The 17468-nt window shown below is 33.5% G+C and overlaps 2 protein-coding genes across 2 annotated transcripts; one reads left to right on the top strand and one right to left on the bottom strand.

Moving 5' to 3' along the window:
- On the bottom strand, positions 1–11100 carry LOC123706772 (suppressor of hairless protein). The gene is made up of 4 exons (XM_045656185.1): positions 9812–11100; positions 8776–9020; positions 4196–4421; positions 1–3955 (listed from the first exon to the last, which is right to left on the bottom strand). The coding sequence occupies exons 1-4, from the start codon at positions 10661–10663 to the stop codon at positions 3785–3787; spliced, it is 1494 nt and encodes a 497-aa protein (XP_045512141.1). The 5' UTR covers positions 10664–11100; the 3' UTR covers positions 1–3784.
- Positions 11101–11278: 178 nt separating this feature from the next.
- On the top strand, positions 11279–17425 carry LOC123706771 (DNA excision repair protein ERCC-5 homolog). The gene is made up of 7 exons (XM_045656184.1): positions 11279–11707; positions 11808–11983; positions 12063–12268; positions 12341–12536; positions 12603–14328; positions 14915–15198; positions 15609–17425. The coding sequence occupies exons 1-7, from the start codon at positions 11620–11622 to the stop codon at positions 16230–16232; spliced, it is 3300 nt and encodes a 1099-aa protein (XP_045512140.1). The 5' UTR covers positions 11279–11619; the 3' UTR covers positions 16233–17425.
- The last annotated feature ends 43 nt before the right edge of the window (positions 17426–17468 follow it).

Here is a 17468-nt window from a genome sequence, read left to right as displayed (position 1 = left end):
TTCAGATTTATTAAAATATCCATGTTTGAATGACAATTTCTGAATCTTGATTGAATACCAAAAGGTATATGAATGTAACACTTCGACGGATTTCAAAATGTCAGAATAAGAGAAGATTTATGTTGGCTCGGATTTGCGGATGTTTAAATATTGAGTTTTTATACCGTGTAGTTCTCAGCTAAAGTGCTGCCGGCTGACTTCAAAAGTTTTAGTCGCTACATCAATGGAATCACCACCCTTGAATCACCAATTCCAGCTAAGATTGAGTCACTTGTGAGCCATCCGAGCCACCATAAAACCTCCTTCCAACATACAAATTAAAACTACGTCCAAATAATCCATTAAACTTTTTCTACAAAAATATCGAATATACTTTGTACTTCTTATAAAACTTTCCACATGGAATGTTCAAAATCACACTCTTATATAAATACAGTACGTAATTTTGTAAAAATTTCACCCCTATCCGTCACTACGCTACACTTACGCTACATTGTTCATTTCTGACAAATTAACAGAAACATTTTAACTTACACAATCTATACAATTAAAACACTAATTGAGATATTTAAACGTATTACAAAAGACAATTAACTGTGCACTGAAGAATTGTCCTTTGGTCTTGTCTTTGAATATATGTACATAGCGATATACGCCGAAGCAAATTAGTCGAATCCAAAAGTATCTAGGAGATAATTCAATAAACTCAAACTTAAGATCTCTTGTCCATTATAAATAGAAAAAGACTTTGAAGATGAAAATGATAGATCTGTATCAAACAGTACGTAACAGTGTGTAATGTGAGCCATTTAAATGTGTGTATATGTGAGCCACCTAGTTTAATAGGCCGTTCAATTAACAGCTAAGCTGTTTAACTAAACAGCGCCGTTTAACTAGCGGCCTGAAAGATAGCCGTAGCGTTTGTAACGAGATTGAATAAACTGGCTGGCTAAAGGCTGGCCAATCGTACGATAGAGTGACCATGTGGCAGAAATAAAAGAGTTGAAATATCTGATATAAAAAATATGTCTTAACAAATTAAATTGCTTGAGTCGCAGTTTGAAGTTTCGTTTCGAGTTTGAGAGTGACAGAAATTTGAACTAAATTTAAATTAACCGTCAACAGGTTAGGCAAGTGATGAAACGACATCGATCCAAGTCATTTTCCTAGCTGTTTGATCAACTGCCTGAATATCCGTCAGGCCGCTAGTTAAACGGCGCTGTTTAGTTGAACAGCTTAGCTGTTAATTGAACGGCTAATTAAGCTAGTTGGCTGCGACATATATATACAATTATTGATAAAAGATTAACAATCAAAGTGTTCTGTATGCGTAAAAATCTAATTCAAAATGTAACTCAGATATCGGTATACCGATTGTATCGCGAAGTTAATAAATAAAAAAATTCCTGCGCATGTTGGTAATTAAAGATTTCCTAATTGTACCTGGTTACTATGGCGTCGAGTAATTTCATTTTCCCTAACATCATGAGTAATGAGATTTTCAAATAGCCTTGTATAAATAAAGCCATCGAAAAGTATTTAAAAATACATCTTTACGTCACACAGTTCATTTATTGCATACGTTAAATCGATTAATCACGTAATCTTAAAGGTTTAATGCTTATTCTGGTGTACACCAACCAAAATGGATGGACTTAGCTAATGTAATAAACAGCTTATCACGTGGATACTGTTGAAAACCAACCTTTACACATATTTGACTCCTATGAGACGTTTTTAGTCTAGCTTGGACTGCCGCATCAGAATTATATTGATTGATTAACAATGATTGAAATATAGTGTGCTCATACACAATGACATAGGGTTTATATGGTAATGACACAATACAATATATGTTATTAATATATTTCTTTGAAATCAAGCGTTTTCGTCTACAACTAAAACAATTGTATATACAAAATGGAACGAAAAATCAAGTTAATACTTACGTACAGCATTTTTACGTTAATTTATTGAAATAATAATAATCTAATTGAATATAACATAAATCTTGTTCTTTATGAAGGTAGTCAAAAAGTTTATAACGGAACACAAATGTCTTTAAATTTTTTAAAGAGCCGTATTAAGAAATTCCAGTCTTTGACAAACAGTTTAGACATAAGTTTAAAAATCTTTACCAGATTCAAGTATCACGTTATTACCAGTTGTTCATTATACAATTCAGGCTTAGGCTAAACACGCTTCCTTACGCTATTTGAAAAGAGTTTTTACTCCAGTGTAATCTCAGGAAGGTTTCTTCTATCAACCCAATAAAATTACCGAAAAATTTCATACTCGGTATTTTGTATATTTATTGATATTTAAATGTGTATTTAACACAAAAAAACGTATCTTCCGACAAAAAATTGTAATAAATTAATTAAAAATAAATTCGTGTCTGAATCTGTATTGTTATAAATATTCCCATGGTATGGTTTCATATAAATCAAGACATTAACAATTATCATTTTAATGCTAATCATAATCTTAATTGTCTGTGATCTAATGATAAAGGTTAAGCGGTTTTTTAAATATAATACTATATAAAATGGTTTATTTAAGTTCAGTTACGTAAAATTATAATGGAAGGACTATTTGCGTGTCCAATATTAAATAGGTAAGAATGTAAAACGGAAATTTAACGGGCTAATTTAAAAACTATTTCTGATTATCTATTTGACTATAGATAACCAATTGTTATTTTTATTCTGTTATGGCTTTAACATTCATAGATTCAAGATCCCGCCAAAACATATCATATCACATGTAACATGTCAGTCATGTAACACATTAACAAACGTCAAATACGTGTTTAATATTTTAAATTTTACAAAATATACTCATGTTTCGAACAAAATCTCCGACGAAATTGAAGTCCAAGAACAGACGCCATAGTCGATTCGACTAATCTGTGACCGTCAACGTATGAAAATCATTTTTAATCTGGATTTTATTATAAAAAATATATTTTATAACACTTTTTAAAACCTATATACGGATTATTCTAAGTAACACTATTTTTATAATGTATAAAAGCCTTTGGACATTCTCGTCTGTGTGGAGTCAGTTTCGCCTCCCGTTTTACATTATCTACCTGAAGTTTACACGAACAAAATTGCAACAAAAATAAGCGTAAAATAACCTGTCAAGAAATATCTAGTGACGGATATATCGCAGACAAACGTTGATTCGAATCTTATACACATAAAAATTACATAAGAATCTCAGAGGTAAATGCCAAGTACCAACATACAGCCTTAAAATTACATTACACACTGACAGGTTTGTTGGACACTTAAAAGCTAGATTATCGCTGGGCGAATTGACCCCCCCCCCCCCATTATAATGACCGTCGCATTTTTTTAAATTAACGAATCCATACCCTCTAGATTACACTTTTGCTTTATATGCCATGGAATGGCATATTTACCTATTTTTCAAACTGTCAAAATAAACATTTCAAATATGATAATAAGATTTTCTCATAATTTGTCAAGTGACCATTTTCATATAAATTCATTTGGCGTTTGGTGGTCTATATGACCTGTGAAAAGTGATTTTGTCTTAGCCCCAGTGTATCGGTTTTAATAAGTGATAAGCTAGCTCTAGTCTCCAAACTTGTCAGTAGCCTTAGGTTATTCCAATAAACCACAAACAAATGACAATCAAAATGTCAATGTCACATTTGACAGGCTTAGTTTGATTTATGTTTTGGAATGCCTAAAGCACTAAACTACACTCACCGCAGACATTCTTTGGATGAACAGCATCAGGAAAACCTGTGTTATTGAATGCTGTCTGGTAGTCTGTGCGTGTCATGGTGCCAGGCCTGTTCTGGTCGCATGACGTCATCGACTGGTGCGCAGAGCGGCCGTGGGCCAGGTTCAGGCGTGTAGGTGAATGTAAGGCCAGTGGCGTATATGATCCCGTCATTTCTTACAAGTGATACTGGTACCTGAAGAAAAATATATTTTATATACGGCGTTTCACTACAACTATTTGGAGCTATTTTACTTAAAAGAAAATTCATGATTTGTTATTTATATCCCGCAAGGTATAGCTTAAAAAACCTACACCCAAACGACATAATATATTTTGATACTTTTTGGCTAGACGTAGGTATGGAAGTTTCCCGATAAAGAACCACAGAGAGTCAGCCATCCTGGAACAAGAGCAGAAGAAACTCGCGTCCTACCTGAGTTGGCTGCCGCACCCAAAGCCACTGTCCCCTGAACTGCGATATATCCGGTACTACGCAGAGCATGGACTCAGCGCATCGGTACATCGTCTCTGCTTCCACGTCTCCGAACCACACTTGCAGAGACGGCGTGAAGTTGTCACCGGCGAGTTCTAACATGGCGACGTCTCCGCCACCATTTAGATTCAACGAGTGAACAAGCGGAACAGGTGTTACTGGAGACCTATGAACAAAAGATTTGGTGATGTAAGTGACAAGAGTTAACCTCATTGATATTTATCGTACGAACCTTCGTCTAGGTACTTTGTTATTATTACTATTAGAGCCTCATTATTATATATGAGTATTAGTTGTAAATAATTCAAACTACAGTCATGATCTCTTATGACGACGCCGAATGGACAACTCGTATTTGGTAGTAAAAACCGATAGTCGTAACAGCCGATGACGTTGTTATTAAGTACCTAATACTTTTATCCGCCGGGACCTTTGATTTTAGTCAATATAGTTGTTTTAAACAATGTCATCTTAAACGGTTTTGACTCTATATATAAAACGAATGGGAAAAAGCTTGGGCAGCGTAGACATAGAAACTAATGACTAAACAAATCGTTTTTTTATAGAGCCAGTGGAAAACGGGCAGGAGGCTCACCGTTAAACTCCTTACTGAAGCTTCGCGAGTGCGTTGCAGGCCTTTTACCTACATGCATTGCTTCAATGTTGTATACCGTATAATTTTACGTGTTTGAGGTGCTCAATTGACTGACAATATCGTATTGCTTCTTTGAGATAAACGCGAGTATATTTTTATTATTTTTTACTATAACTTTTGACTGAGATTTTTGCGTCTGAGGCGCACACTAACATAATGCTGAGCCAGGGCCAGTTACAATCACAAAACACACACATTACACACTTAAAATGTACCTTATTCCTTTTTCTCCATATTTTTTGTTATTTTCCATTTTTGATTATTATTATTATTTTGTCTATAATGTTGTTTCCGTGTGTATCTTTCGTTAGTAATAAATGTTTGGGCTGTAACTATCGTAAAGCCTCCCAAACTGAAATGTCTACTAATATGTAAATATAAAACAAAACACTAAAGTTGCATTAAGGTCGTTGCCTAACATATGTTATAGTAACTCTATATTTCCATGTGTACTCGATGATACGAAGTGTAATTAATATTTATACGGAAACCGGTATTAAAGTCGAGAAATATATCTAAAAAATGGTTTTGTAAAATTTTATTTATAACATCACGCCTTCTTCCGAAAGACAGAGGAAAAACAAGAAATCCAAGATCTCCAGTTGCTACGGTCCTGAGATACCGCTCCCTTCATCTACCCTCATGACAATCACCATGCATGCTTCGGTAATTTTAACTTGTATTCTAGATTTGGTCCAGGTATGTACCACACGACCTACCCAACCCGATCTCACCACTCCGATCCAAGGTTGCCTTGTACATATATCCTACTTGAAAACCGCATCATATTCATCCGGTCTACGTGGCCAAACCACCTAAGCATTCTCTTTCCTATCCAAGTTACAACGTCCTCTTTTAACTCACAGCTCACTGAACTTATCCTATAACGAAATGTAACCTCATACATACTTCTTAACGCGGCATTTCTTCTTCTCTCATCCTCTGCCAAATTCTATAATATTTCTCTCTTCGTAAAGGTTTTTTGGTATTACTTTCTGTGACCTCATTTGTTTTTATACAGTTCACAAACACGCAAATGTATATTTATTTTCTTGACGTAATTATCTGACCGCTTGGGAAGTAAATACTATATTATTACTGTACTTGTGTACAACAATCTTCAATCCTCTACTATTTCGAATAAGAGCGAGAACAAATGAGCGTTCGGCGTTGCGTTTCACGCGCGTTGGTAGCTTTCATACCCCGCGCTTTGCAGGCGCTCGACGAGCATTAGTAGGGCGAGTATACTGTATACATCTGGCTTAGTTCAGAAATATCCCATGTCCCAAATAGTTGGATTTCATAAAGAATCCGTATCCGTATCATTCGGTCTCCATTTTCGTCAACGTGCGTTCACTCTTTACGAAACCGCCCGGTCGTATGTACAACAAAATGGCTGCTCACCTATCTTGAATGCGTTTGCATGTGTACACTTCAATAAGACCTCGGAGTTCATACAACGCGAGTTATTAAAGCGCGCTTTCTAAACGCCTCATGTCTACTCGCTTTAAGAGGTAACACAATTTAAACGACATTTTCATATGAGATGTTCTTCAACGTATACCAGTAGTTCTAAATTAATTTTTACCTTACAATCCAACGCGTACCACTAATTGAGAAACACTAATGTAGACAAGAAAATATCTACGAGCTTTTACAAGCACACAGATTTATCAAGTTAAAATGCGTTATAGTTATGATACTATGGCGAGGCTGTCTACATATAAGAAAACATGCCAGTTTTGATTTTTAACAACTGTGATTAATTCAATTTTAATCTTATACAAATATTTGTTTTAAATAAACCTCGCGTGAATAATTATTTTTAAAAAAGCATGCTTCTAACGAATTTCTAATTAAGGCAACTGCCGTGTGTTGCGTCACGATCAATAGATTATAATTTTTCGGTATGTTTATCTAATATATAGCGTACAACACAGCCACATTAGCTATACATTAAAGTTTAATATATATTGTGAATGAATATTTTTTATTTCCTTAATTATACCCAGATTCACTCGAGTGAAACGTAGGAAATTATATCTAATTTTTTTTTAAATTCTTAGAATACAAAAATATAAATAATAACCTCTCTCAACTATTTTTATGAACGAAAAAGCCAAAAACATAAGTAAAACAAACAAAAAATTACAATAAAATGTACTTTTAACGAATCCTTTCTATATATAATTATTATTTTGCATCAGACTGCGACCCCTTTTTAAAAATAAACTCGATCCCCCCAAGGGTCGCGACCCCCGTTTGATAATTCAAAAACCAACAAATTTTAACAATTCTCTCACTCGTTCAATGTCATCACTGAACGCTAATATAAACAGAATCAACATATCATATTGGTATCTATGGACGTCATTGAAAAAACAAACATCTAAAATTACATTTACTGCCAGTTCTCAAATCATAGGCGTAGAACGGACCAGAACGGGTAAACTTTTACATCTCCAAGTTTACCTTTTTAAATGTTTGTAACCATTATATAATAGCTCCACATGTAAAACCTGTTACGATAATTTAACCTAATCATTATCAGCAAAGCAAGGTGAAGAAGCATTCTAAACTATATGTTCACTAATGCCAGACGGAAGTCCCAGGCCACAGTACATACTTATATGAACTATTAGGATAATCTAAGCCCTGTTTATTGACGTGAGAGTATAAAATGTTTGGCTTTCGATAGCAATTGAATGTCCCCTCATATCATTTATGTATCATTACGTGTTTGCCAATGCGTTTGATAGTGTGGCCAAAGTTGAATGTTATCGATTCATTGTCAATAATTTAGTGATAAACACTGACGTTCAAAATCTATGTAACTAAATTTTTTATTGTCTAATAAATATGCGTATATAAAGGTACAACTAAAAGAACGCCTGGCTTCGAACCTAAATTACTAAATGAAATAAACTACAAATAGATAATATTATCCTTGGTTTACACTACAACTCTATGGGCTTGAGATTGCATATTTTTTTTCCAATTCACGTATTTTCTAAGCGACATTAAATTAATATTATTTAAAACTTAATTAAATATTCAAATAGCCGAGATTATTTTTGACAGCTTTTATCGAATTATGGATGTGGTTACCGGTTTGCAATTATTGATAACGACTTCCGGTTAATCTATTCAAAGTTGTCCCGGCGCCTTAGCGTTTCTCAGAACGTGAATAAAAATTAACACAAAATTGGTAAAACCTTCGACGAAATCACTTTAGAAAGTGTTTTTTACTACTACTTTTATATATATATATATTTAATAGCACCGTATGCTTTGTAATCTTACATACTAAATTCAATACTTTTTGTAGATATTAATCCCCTTGTAGATTTAAAATTGGTAAGCCGGACTCTATGGGCTCGTGCAAAACAATAAAAAAACATCTATGGATGAGATTCCGAGTCGAGACATAGCGCTAAGTTCATCTCCCATATGCCACACGTTTTTGACACACAGGAGTAATACTTAAAAAAAACCTGGCTTAAAACCTTTCCATTGTGTTTTGATTCTATACCGCAAATAATAAACTAACAGTCTCTCCCAGCAGATAGCTAGATACTTATATCATGAAATATTTTAGAATTCCTATAGTGCAAGAATGTTGAAATTGGTCGAGCTGTTTGTCAGTTACAAACATATTAAAATACTAATATTCCTAATTACCTACATAAGCGCAGTTATCAAAAGAAACTGAACTAAAAATAATAATAAGATATGCAGTTTATTAAATAAATGTATTTATCTTGACTGAACTCATGAAGTAAACCAAATTTTAGCTTAGGTTATACAAGTCTATTTGGTCTTAGGGAACCTCTTGACTTACATATAAATGGTTTGTTTCACATACCTGACTGGTCCCATTCCTTCATAAAACTGATATTCCGCCTTATCCGTTGATATAATGGTCCAGCAGGCTCCATCATTAATCATTTCTTTATTTGGTTCTTTGGGGCAAGGAGTTGCTTGAAACTGTATAATTCTTTCTTGTGATAAACAAAGGTACATCCTCTCTGTGTCCTTCATATAGAATGCACATTTATGAAGTTGTGAGACTGGGTCATCGGCCTCTAGCAAAGCCATCTGTTTGTCTACCTAAAATACATAATGATTAAGTATTCAGAGAAGAAATCTTTAAATTACTCTAAATTAACTGACCAAAGTTAGTAGACCACAGTCAAACAACTCTGAATATTTAAAAAGAGGAATAAGACAATAGTATAATTATCTATTAGGACTCAGTCATTTTCGCACATTGTACTTATGTATTATATTTCTGTTAAAAAATCCATCAAGCTAATTTATAGGACCATGACATGAGAGATATATATATTTTAAAATGAAGCAGGACACAAATTGAAGAAAACTATTTTATTGCAAAATCTTACAGGCTTGGCTCAAGATGCATCTTGACTAAGCCCTTGGTCCTATATATGAGATACAAATGTAATCTCAAAAATTGCAAGAAATATTCCAGCATTTAGTGGGGAGATCATTTGCTGCCTCTAGGTATTTTAAGGGATAGTAAGTAGTAGTATGCCTTAAACAAATATATTACTTTTTGGATTCTATTAATTATTTCATACAACCAATATTGCTTATTTTTTCTTTATAATATTTTTACAAAATGATGTTGGCCCCTTACTTACTGGGTTTACTGACAAAAGGTTTGTAGACAAATAGATTTTAAAAAATATATACCTAGAAATAATCAAATTTACTTTAGCAGTTAAGTGTCTAAGTGATATTATTTTTACTGTTAATTAATTATATAAAATCCAAATTTTGCTATTAATTGCATACTTTAATTAATATATAATTTTCTAAAATCATTTTTACAATTTATAAAATAGGTATAAATGTTTTATAGAATAAATAAAATTTACCTTTCTTATTATTAATCTAGGTAATGCCATGCCTGTCACAGAACAAACCAGCTTCACTGTTGAGCCATAATGTACATAACCATCTCTGACAGCAAACTCTTCTGATTCACTCTCATTATCATCTAATAAATGAATTGTAAAAGCGCCCCACTGTGTAGAGGATGCATGAAAATTACCATTCTCTACATGCAGGTATCTTGTTGAAACAGTCTGTGACCTTAATCTATTAAACAGGGCAACTTTTGTACCACTGGCTATACATAAATCAGCATTCTTCAGTGATTGCTTCTTTTTAGACGGCTTAGAAATAACTTTTATTCTCTTACTATTAAAAATACCAATATCATGACCATTGCCATAGAACATTTTGACCGATAACATAAAATGTTTTCTCTTATCTGAATCTGATATGTACAAGGTTTTAGCAGCACAGTACTGTTTTCCATTATTTAAATCTAGCTGCTGCATATCCTGGTCTGAGTTACCTATGCCAATGAATGCACAAAGCTGTGATGCTTGCTCAGTTTCACCTTCTCGGAGCATTCTTTCCCTTCTCAGTCTCCATCCATCACCAAAGAGATAGATACAGGGAGGCGGACAAAAGAACCTTTTCTCATTACCATAGGATTTTTGAGCTACTTTAGCGTGCAAGATGACTACAACCATATCAGATCGGTCCCGGAGATATCTCTCCATAGCTTCTCTAGTAAGGCGGCGTTCTTCGGGGCGATAGGCGCCGGCGCCAGGTCCCGCTGCTGCGGCATAGCGCGGATACAAGGCGCCAGGTTGCGGCGGCGGGGATGGTGGGCGCCCGCCCAACCCACCAGCGCCCGCGCCGTATTGATGTGGCATGCTAGCCACGGCTCACTTTCACCTTAATTTGCACCTCATAACGCTGCACACCATAGAAAAGCCTTGAAAAACATTATCACCTTTGATAAAACACTGTCCTATAGCTACACTTCATAGCGTTTAGTAACAACCGGTAGCGAGTTTTCAATGTACAACTTTATTAAGTTATATCACTATTGAAAATGCCACTGTATAAAGGTAATGTAATATACACTGGATCGATACACTTTTATATTATTCACATCACAGTAAATAAATAATTACGATGGGAACAGCAACACACTTTTCTATCAAAAACACCTGTTCCTGAGTGGTATTTTCAGATTCGTGTTTTGACGAATTAACTGACATAAAATATTTTTTAATTTATAATTTGTAGTTTATTTTAAACATTATTATTGCACTTTTTAAATTTTTTGTTTGATAATTGTTTGCAAAACGTTGTTTATCCAAGTAAATACGACATTCGGTTCGACAACGCTAGGTAACTGTCAAGAGGGCATAGACTGCAGACCGATTCACGAAGGGATGTTCAAGCACAAAATATCGACGCGCTGTTTACATGCACACGAAAATAGCGGAATGATACGAAATCGTCGACTTTAGCGTGCCGACTGGCAGACAGCCGGTCATAGGATGTGGGGTTACGCATGGGGCGTGAGAAAATAAAGTGTGGGAAAGAGTGGGCGTCGCGTAGTAAAACATTTGATATTGCATGTAGTGAAGCGAACACTTACGAATGCTCCAGTAGCAAGCAGTTATCATTTCGTTTTGTTGTTGTGTGTGTTATAAATACATTGAGTTCAGTAGAAGCGAAAAGGTTGCGCTGTGTGAGGAAGAGGCCGGCGATTGACCGTAGATCTCGTGGGAAACGACCTTTGTTATATTATATACTGCATTATTTATATTAAAGTTTAGTCAAAACAAAATCATTTGAAAACAATTATACTTATGCAATGGGAGTTACTGGTTTGTGGCGCCTTATTGAGCCGTCAGGGAAACCAGTGCCGGTTGAAACCCTAGAAAACAAAATTTTAGCTGTTGGTATGGAAGTTATCATTTTATTACAATTTAAATAACTAACCTTAGTGTTCCTCCATTAGGTTTTCCCAACAGTCTTAGAACATGTATTTAAATTTCACAGATATTTCTATATGGTTGCATCAGATGGTCAAAGGATACCAAGATTCAAAAGGTGCACCATTGCCTAATGCACACCTTATTGGATTGTTTCAGAGATTATGTAAATTATTATATTTTAGAATAAAACCTGTATTTGTATTTGATGGGGGAGTTCCAGATTTAAAAAGACAAACGATTGTAAGTTTTCTGTCTATTTATTACAGTTGTTCCAAAATTATTTAATAATAATAAATCATATAAAAATATCTTATTCCAGGCTAAAAGACAAGATAACAAGTTAAAGTACAATTCAGAATCTGAGCGCATCAAACGTGAGCTTGCTCTTTTAATTGGCAAAAAAACTGCTGTGGGTGCACTCTTGGGTAAACAAATATCTCCCAAGAAAATCAATACAAATGCAAATGATGAGGATATCTTTAAATTACCTGCATTGCCCCAAAAAGAGACAGAAAGTGACACAGAGTATGTATGAGTGATTAAAATAGAATATTTAAGTTCCTAATAAATAAATCTTGGAATTTCTGATTTGATTAGATCAGATGATGAAGATACCTCAAGTGCTTCCACTGTTGACTTGCACACAGTGGATTTGGAATCCCAAGACTTTAAAAACATGCCATCCAAAGAAAAATATGACCTTTTATTGGAATTAAAAGAGACAAGGAAAATGAACTCATGGGGAAAATTACACACTTTACCAAAGAAAAGTGACAGCTTTTCTGATTTTCAGGTAATCTATTCTAATAAAAATATTTATTTTTAAACAATAAAGATATTGCTTATTTTATGATTACAGATGGAAAGATTGTTGAAGAGAAGAAAGGTGCAAGAATGTATCGAAGAAACAGAAAAAGAAATAGGAGACATCGGAATGTCATTAAATGATTTGGAAACACTACTTAATGAAGAAGGTATTAATACAAATATTGAAGATTTTCCCTCTCGGCGTATAGCTTCTGATCAATCAACTCGATATCTTCTAATTAATAATGTAAAACAGGCTTTAGCTGATGCTAAAAAAAAGAAGGAAATGGAGTTCGAAAAGGAAAATAAATTAGAAACTGAAACAATTGAGATGAAAGCTAATTCAAATGAAGAAACTAAAATTGATGAACTTGAAGATGACTTACAGAAAGCAATAAAAATGTCCCTAGAATGTGTAGATGAACCAGAACCTTCAGTTGGTGCATCAACTTCAAAAGCAGATGAGTCTTGGACTTCTTGTATGACAGATTCTAATTCAGATTACTCTGACGAGGAAGAGGAATATTTACCCCAAAATATTACATCTGCTAAAGCTTACATAATGCAGTACAGTGATTTTACACATAAAGCCATTGATGATATTGTCCTGGTTAAAAATAAACAAAAACCCAAAGCAAAAGCAAAAGAAATCAATGTGGAAGAAATAATAGCTCAGCTAAATCATGAAAAAACAATTATAGAGGATAAAATTGAATTGAGTAGTGAAGAAGAATTAAGTAAACCTCAAATATCAACCTCTTGTATGGTTATGAATGATTTAGATGACAATAATGCAGACCCAAATTTAGGCAACACAACTATTAAGGTTTTGCAAAGAACAGAAAACAATGTTGTCAATAATGATTCATCTATATTGTATGTGGAAAATAAAAAGGAGCATGTAATAAATCTTGATTCATCAGAAGAAAGTTCAAAAGCGATCATAAGTCTAGATGATACTTCGAATCTATCAAACTCTAGTGATGATGACTTTGAAGAGGTATCTGAAACAGAAAGCCAACCAAAACCAGTTGTGCAATTGACATTAAATTTAGAAGATAACATTGAAGATGATATCTTTTCTGATGTTTTTGAAAGTAAACAAATCTTATATAAAAATGATAACCAAATTTTGTCACCTATAAAAATAAAAACGCAACAAATTAAAAAGACACCTTTAAAAGATGTTAGCGTACTTCCAATAAATGAAATAATTGCTCCAAAGACAGATAATGAAATGGCACAAGATATAGTAAATGTCAAAACCGGTACACTAATAAACAATAAAAATAATGAATGTAGGAAGGATGATCAATGTACGGCTGAGAGTGATGTAAACATTAAATATGTGAAAGATATAGACGATATAGCAACAGAGTCTTCTGAGAATTCCCTATTAAAATATCCAGAAGCCTCTAAAAATCCCATTGAACCTATAAGTAAAGAAAGACTACAAACAATGGAAGTGGAAATGGAAAATGAACAACAAGAATTATTACATCAAAAAGGACGGCTTGATCGCGTTGGTAGGAACATTTCTGAACAAATGACTAAAGATGCGCAAGAACTTCTTCAAGTTTTTGGCATTCCTTATATTGTCGCGCCAATGGAAGCGGAGGCGCAATGCGCATTTTTGGAGGACGCCAAATTGACTGATGGCACGATTACCGACGACAGTGATATTTGGCTATTTGGAGGAAAGACTGTATACAAGAACTTTTTTAATCAAAAGAAACATGTCCTTCAATTTTTGAGTGAAAGGATTGAGAGATCATATAGTAAGTACAATTTTATTCTTCAATCAGACACATCCACAGATCATTGAAGATTGTACACACTTTACAATTGTAACCAAAGACAAGACAAACGATTTTTTTTAAACCACAAACATATTAATCAGATTGTAACAATATTTATTTTTCTTAGCCTAGTTTTTAGTTAGTTCGGTGGTTGAAAAAAAAAGAAACAATTTGAAACTAGGTCAATTGACTCTAATCGTCTATAATGGCCTATAACTTATTGATGGGTTATTAAAACTAAGTGACACGTCTGTTACCTATAAAGAATATATGTGTAGTCAACCTATTGGATATTATCGGACACAAGAATGTTATGTTTTAAGTTACGCGTATAAAAAACATGTAAAATTCTTAACATTTGCGCTTCTAAATATTAAGTAATATATGTATGGTATGTTACATAACTAATGTTAGGTGACTCCTGTAGTGAACAATTATAACGAAACTAGTCTTTATTTTATTAGATCATTTATATTGTCATAAGCCTTGTATTTATGAATTATATGAGAATTTTTATTTTAAAAACTTATATCGGCTTGCATATTAAAGCGTAAGACTTTTTTAGATCTAAGTAGGGAGCAACTGATCCTGCTAGCCCTATTAGTTGGAAGCGATTATACAACTGGTGTTAACGGAATTGGACCAGTAACTGCAATGGAAATACTTGCATCATTTCCTTTTAATAAGAAAAAACTTAGTGAGATGTCAAACCAAGCGCAGTACCAGCAAATTTTGACTGGTCTTCAAGAGTTTAAGCGATGGGTTAGAGCAGGGAAGAGAACAGATAATATTGCGCTTAAGAAAAAATTAAAAAATGTATCGCTCACTGATGAGTTTCCTAGTATTAGGGTAAGTTGTAACATTGAATTATTTTACTTTAAAAAAATTGTCTTAAAAGCGGCTTCAAGCCTAGCCCATTCATTTTTTAATCGAGACATAGTGCTTGACAAAATCTTATTGGTTTTAAACTACGGAAGACATACTTAGCACGAGAAATTTTAGCTTTACATACCAGCCAATACTATATTTTCCACTATTTGTACCAGAAAATCGCTGAATACTCGATATTTAAGCGTATTTTTTTATAGAACAGTGGGCAAACGGGCAGAAGGTTCACCTAATGTGAAGTGATACCGCCGCCCATGGACACTCACAATGACAGAGGGCTCGCGAGTGCGTTGCCGGCTTTTTAAGAATTGGTGCGCTCTTTTCTTAAAAAAGCAGAAAAATATTTTTTGTCTTAATATTAAAATTTTCAGGTAGTACAAGCCTATCTAGATCCAAATGTTGAAAAGAGTAAAGAAAAGTTCACATGGGGCAACATAGACATAACAATTTTGCGAGATTACACAAAAGATAAATTTGGTTGGTCCCAAAATAAAGTAGATGAAATAATAAAGCCGGTTTTAAAAAGGTTGCTTGATAGAAAAAATCAAAAAACTGTGCATGACTATTTTAAACGGAAAATCGTGTGCGAATCTCTAGACGAGCAAATGAGCAAACGAGTTAAGGCAGCTGTAAAAAAAATGGATCCTAACTCACAAAATGATCTGGAAGATGTCACTAATGAGAAGGATAAAAAAGTAAAAACCACTCGCAAAAGAAAGGCTCAAAATGATGAGCTCAAAAATATTAATGGAATCGTCAAAGTAGCAAAGTCCGACGAAAAACCGGAGTTTAACTTTATCATACCAAAAACCGACGCTTGCCATGAATTAATTCCACAAAAAGAAAAAGCTAAACAGAGTCTATTAGAGAATAAAATGAAAGCCATAGAAATATTCAGAAAGACGAAAATTGACAGAAAACGAAGGTATACAAAAAAGAAGCCTGTGATGCCAAAGGCTAAAGCCGAGCTTTCCGATAGCAGTGACAGTAACTAGAAGGCTTGGTGCTTTGAGTGGCTCACATTGTACCGTTCCCAATTAATTTGGATCTGAGAACACAAGCTACTTCATACCTGCGAGAAAATGAAGTGGAAAGAAAGTAGGAAACTAACTTAGAGGAACATAAATAATGAAATAATCAAACTTACCATTTAAAATAAAAATTAACAACAATGGATGATATTTTGGAAATTAAGATATGTTCAACCCTTAAAAAATCATTTTACATTTTCAAAATATAAAAACGTTTGATAATTTATGACATTGAAATAAATTACAGTTTTAAAATAACCAATTTATTGTTTATACATCTTCAATAGTTACAATATGAAGCATTCTCGAACTATTTACCTTAAAATATACACACATAGGTTAACTAAAGATAAAAAAATTAATATATCACTATAAATATAATGAAACTACTCAACTAAATGCAATTGCCTAGACAATGTACTTAAGAACTTTTATAGGCAACAAAGGTTTTGCTAGATTCTAATGAAGTCTAACATTGAACAATTGTCTAGGTTGAAAATTAAAATACATTATTTTAACACCAAATATCGTTTCTTAAGTACTATCTATAATCTAGTAGGTATCTATGAAAAACGTGGCGTTGTGCAAACTTTCACAGATTTTAAAATATTTACATTCGAAATTTCTTAATGTCGAAATAAGTTATACCTCAACCAATTTTCTTTTTAATCTGGAGCTAAAGTTGTCTATGGCCTCGGCCAACTTGAATCATTAGGAATTGTCAAAGTACAAGCTGTTCACATTAGTTGTGTAGTGTTAATACATATAGAGGATAAGAAATCTATTAGAAAATAATGACTCAAGGTAAAATATACTATAAGGTCGCATCAACATGGAGATTTTATCACCACTTTTGAGCTGCTTTCACTAAAACAGAATAGACAAAGTATGTCATGTCTCCGGATTTTCAGGTTTGTCAATTATAGATATATTAACTACACACTTAATTTTGCAAAAACATTGACAATGACAATTGACAACAGACCAAAGCACAATTCATATCAATCCTGCTTTGTAATTCAGGTATTAGTGAAAACAGCTGATCTTTTACTGTAAAAAGTTAGAAAAAGTGTAAAACTAATTTACATATAATTTTAAAAACAAAAGCAATGACCTTGTACACCGAATATAAATATCTTTTTTACTAAAGTTGCTATTTAAAATACATAAAATAATAAAAATAGGAATCATGAAATACTG

Source organism: Pieris brassicae, chromosome 3 (genome assembly GCF_905147105.1).
Source record: "Pieris brassicae chromosome 3, ilPieBrab1.1, whole genome shotgun sequence".
Taxonomy (NCBI): domain Eukaryota; kingdom Metazoa; phylum Arthropoda; class Insecta; order Lepidoptera; family Pieridae; genus Pieris; species Pieris brassicae.
This window is presented reverse-complemented; position numbering and strand designations above follow the sequence as displayed.

What these genes read in the sequence shown, in the direction of transcription:
- LOC123706771 (XM_045656184.1), top strand. Translation starts at nt 11,620, where the DNA reads ATGGGAGTTACTGGTTTGTGGCGCCTTATTGAGCCGTCAGGGAAACCA. An exon ending in AAACAAAATTTTAGCTGTTG is followed by an intron (nt 11,708 to 11,807) that starts GTATGGAAGTTA and finishes TAAATTTCACAG; the next exon opens with ATATTTCTATATGGTTGCAT. An exon ending in ATTTAAAAAGACAAACGATT is followed by an intron (nt 11,984 to 12,062) that starts GTAAGTTTTCTG and finishes ATCTTATTCCAG; the next exon opens with GCTAAAAGACAAGATAACAA.
- LOC123706772 (XM_045656185.1), bottom strand. Translation starts at nt 10,663, where the DNA reads ATGCCACATCAATACGGCGCGGGCGCTGGTGGGTTGGGCGGGCGCCCA. An exon ending in CTAGATTAATAATAAGAAAG is followed by an intron (nt 9,021 to 9,811) that starts GTAAATTTTATT and finishes TATGTATTTTAG; the next exon opens with GTAGACAAACAGATGGCTTT. An exon ending in GGGTGCGGCAGCCAACTCAG is followed by an intron (nt 3,956 to 4,195) that starts GTAGGACGCGAG and finishes ATTTTTCTTCAG; the next exon opens with GTACCAGTATCACTTGTAAG.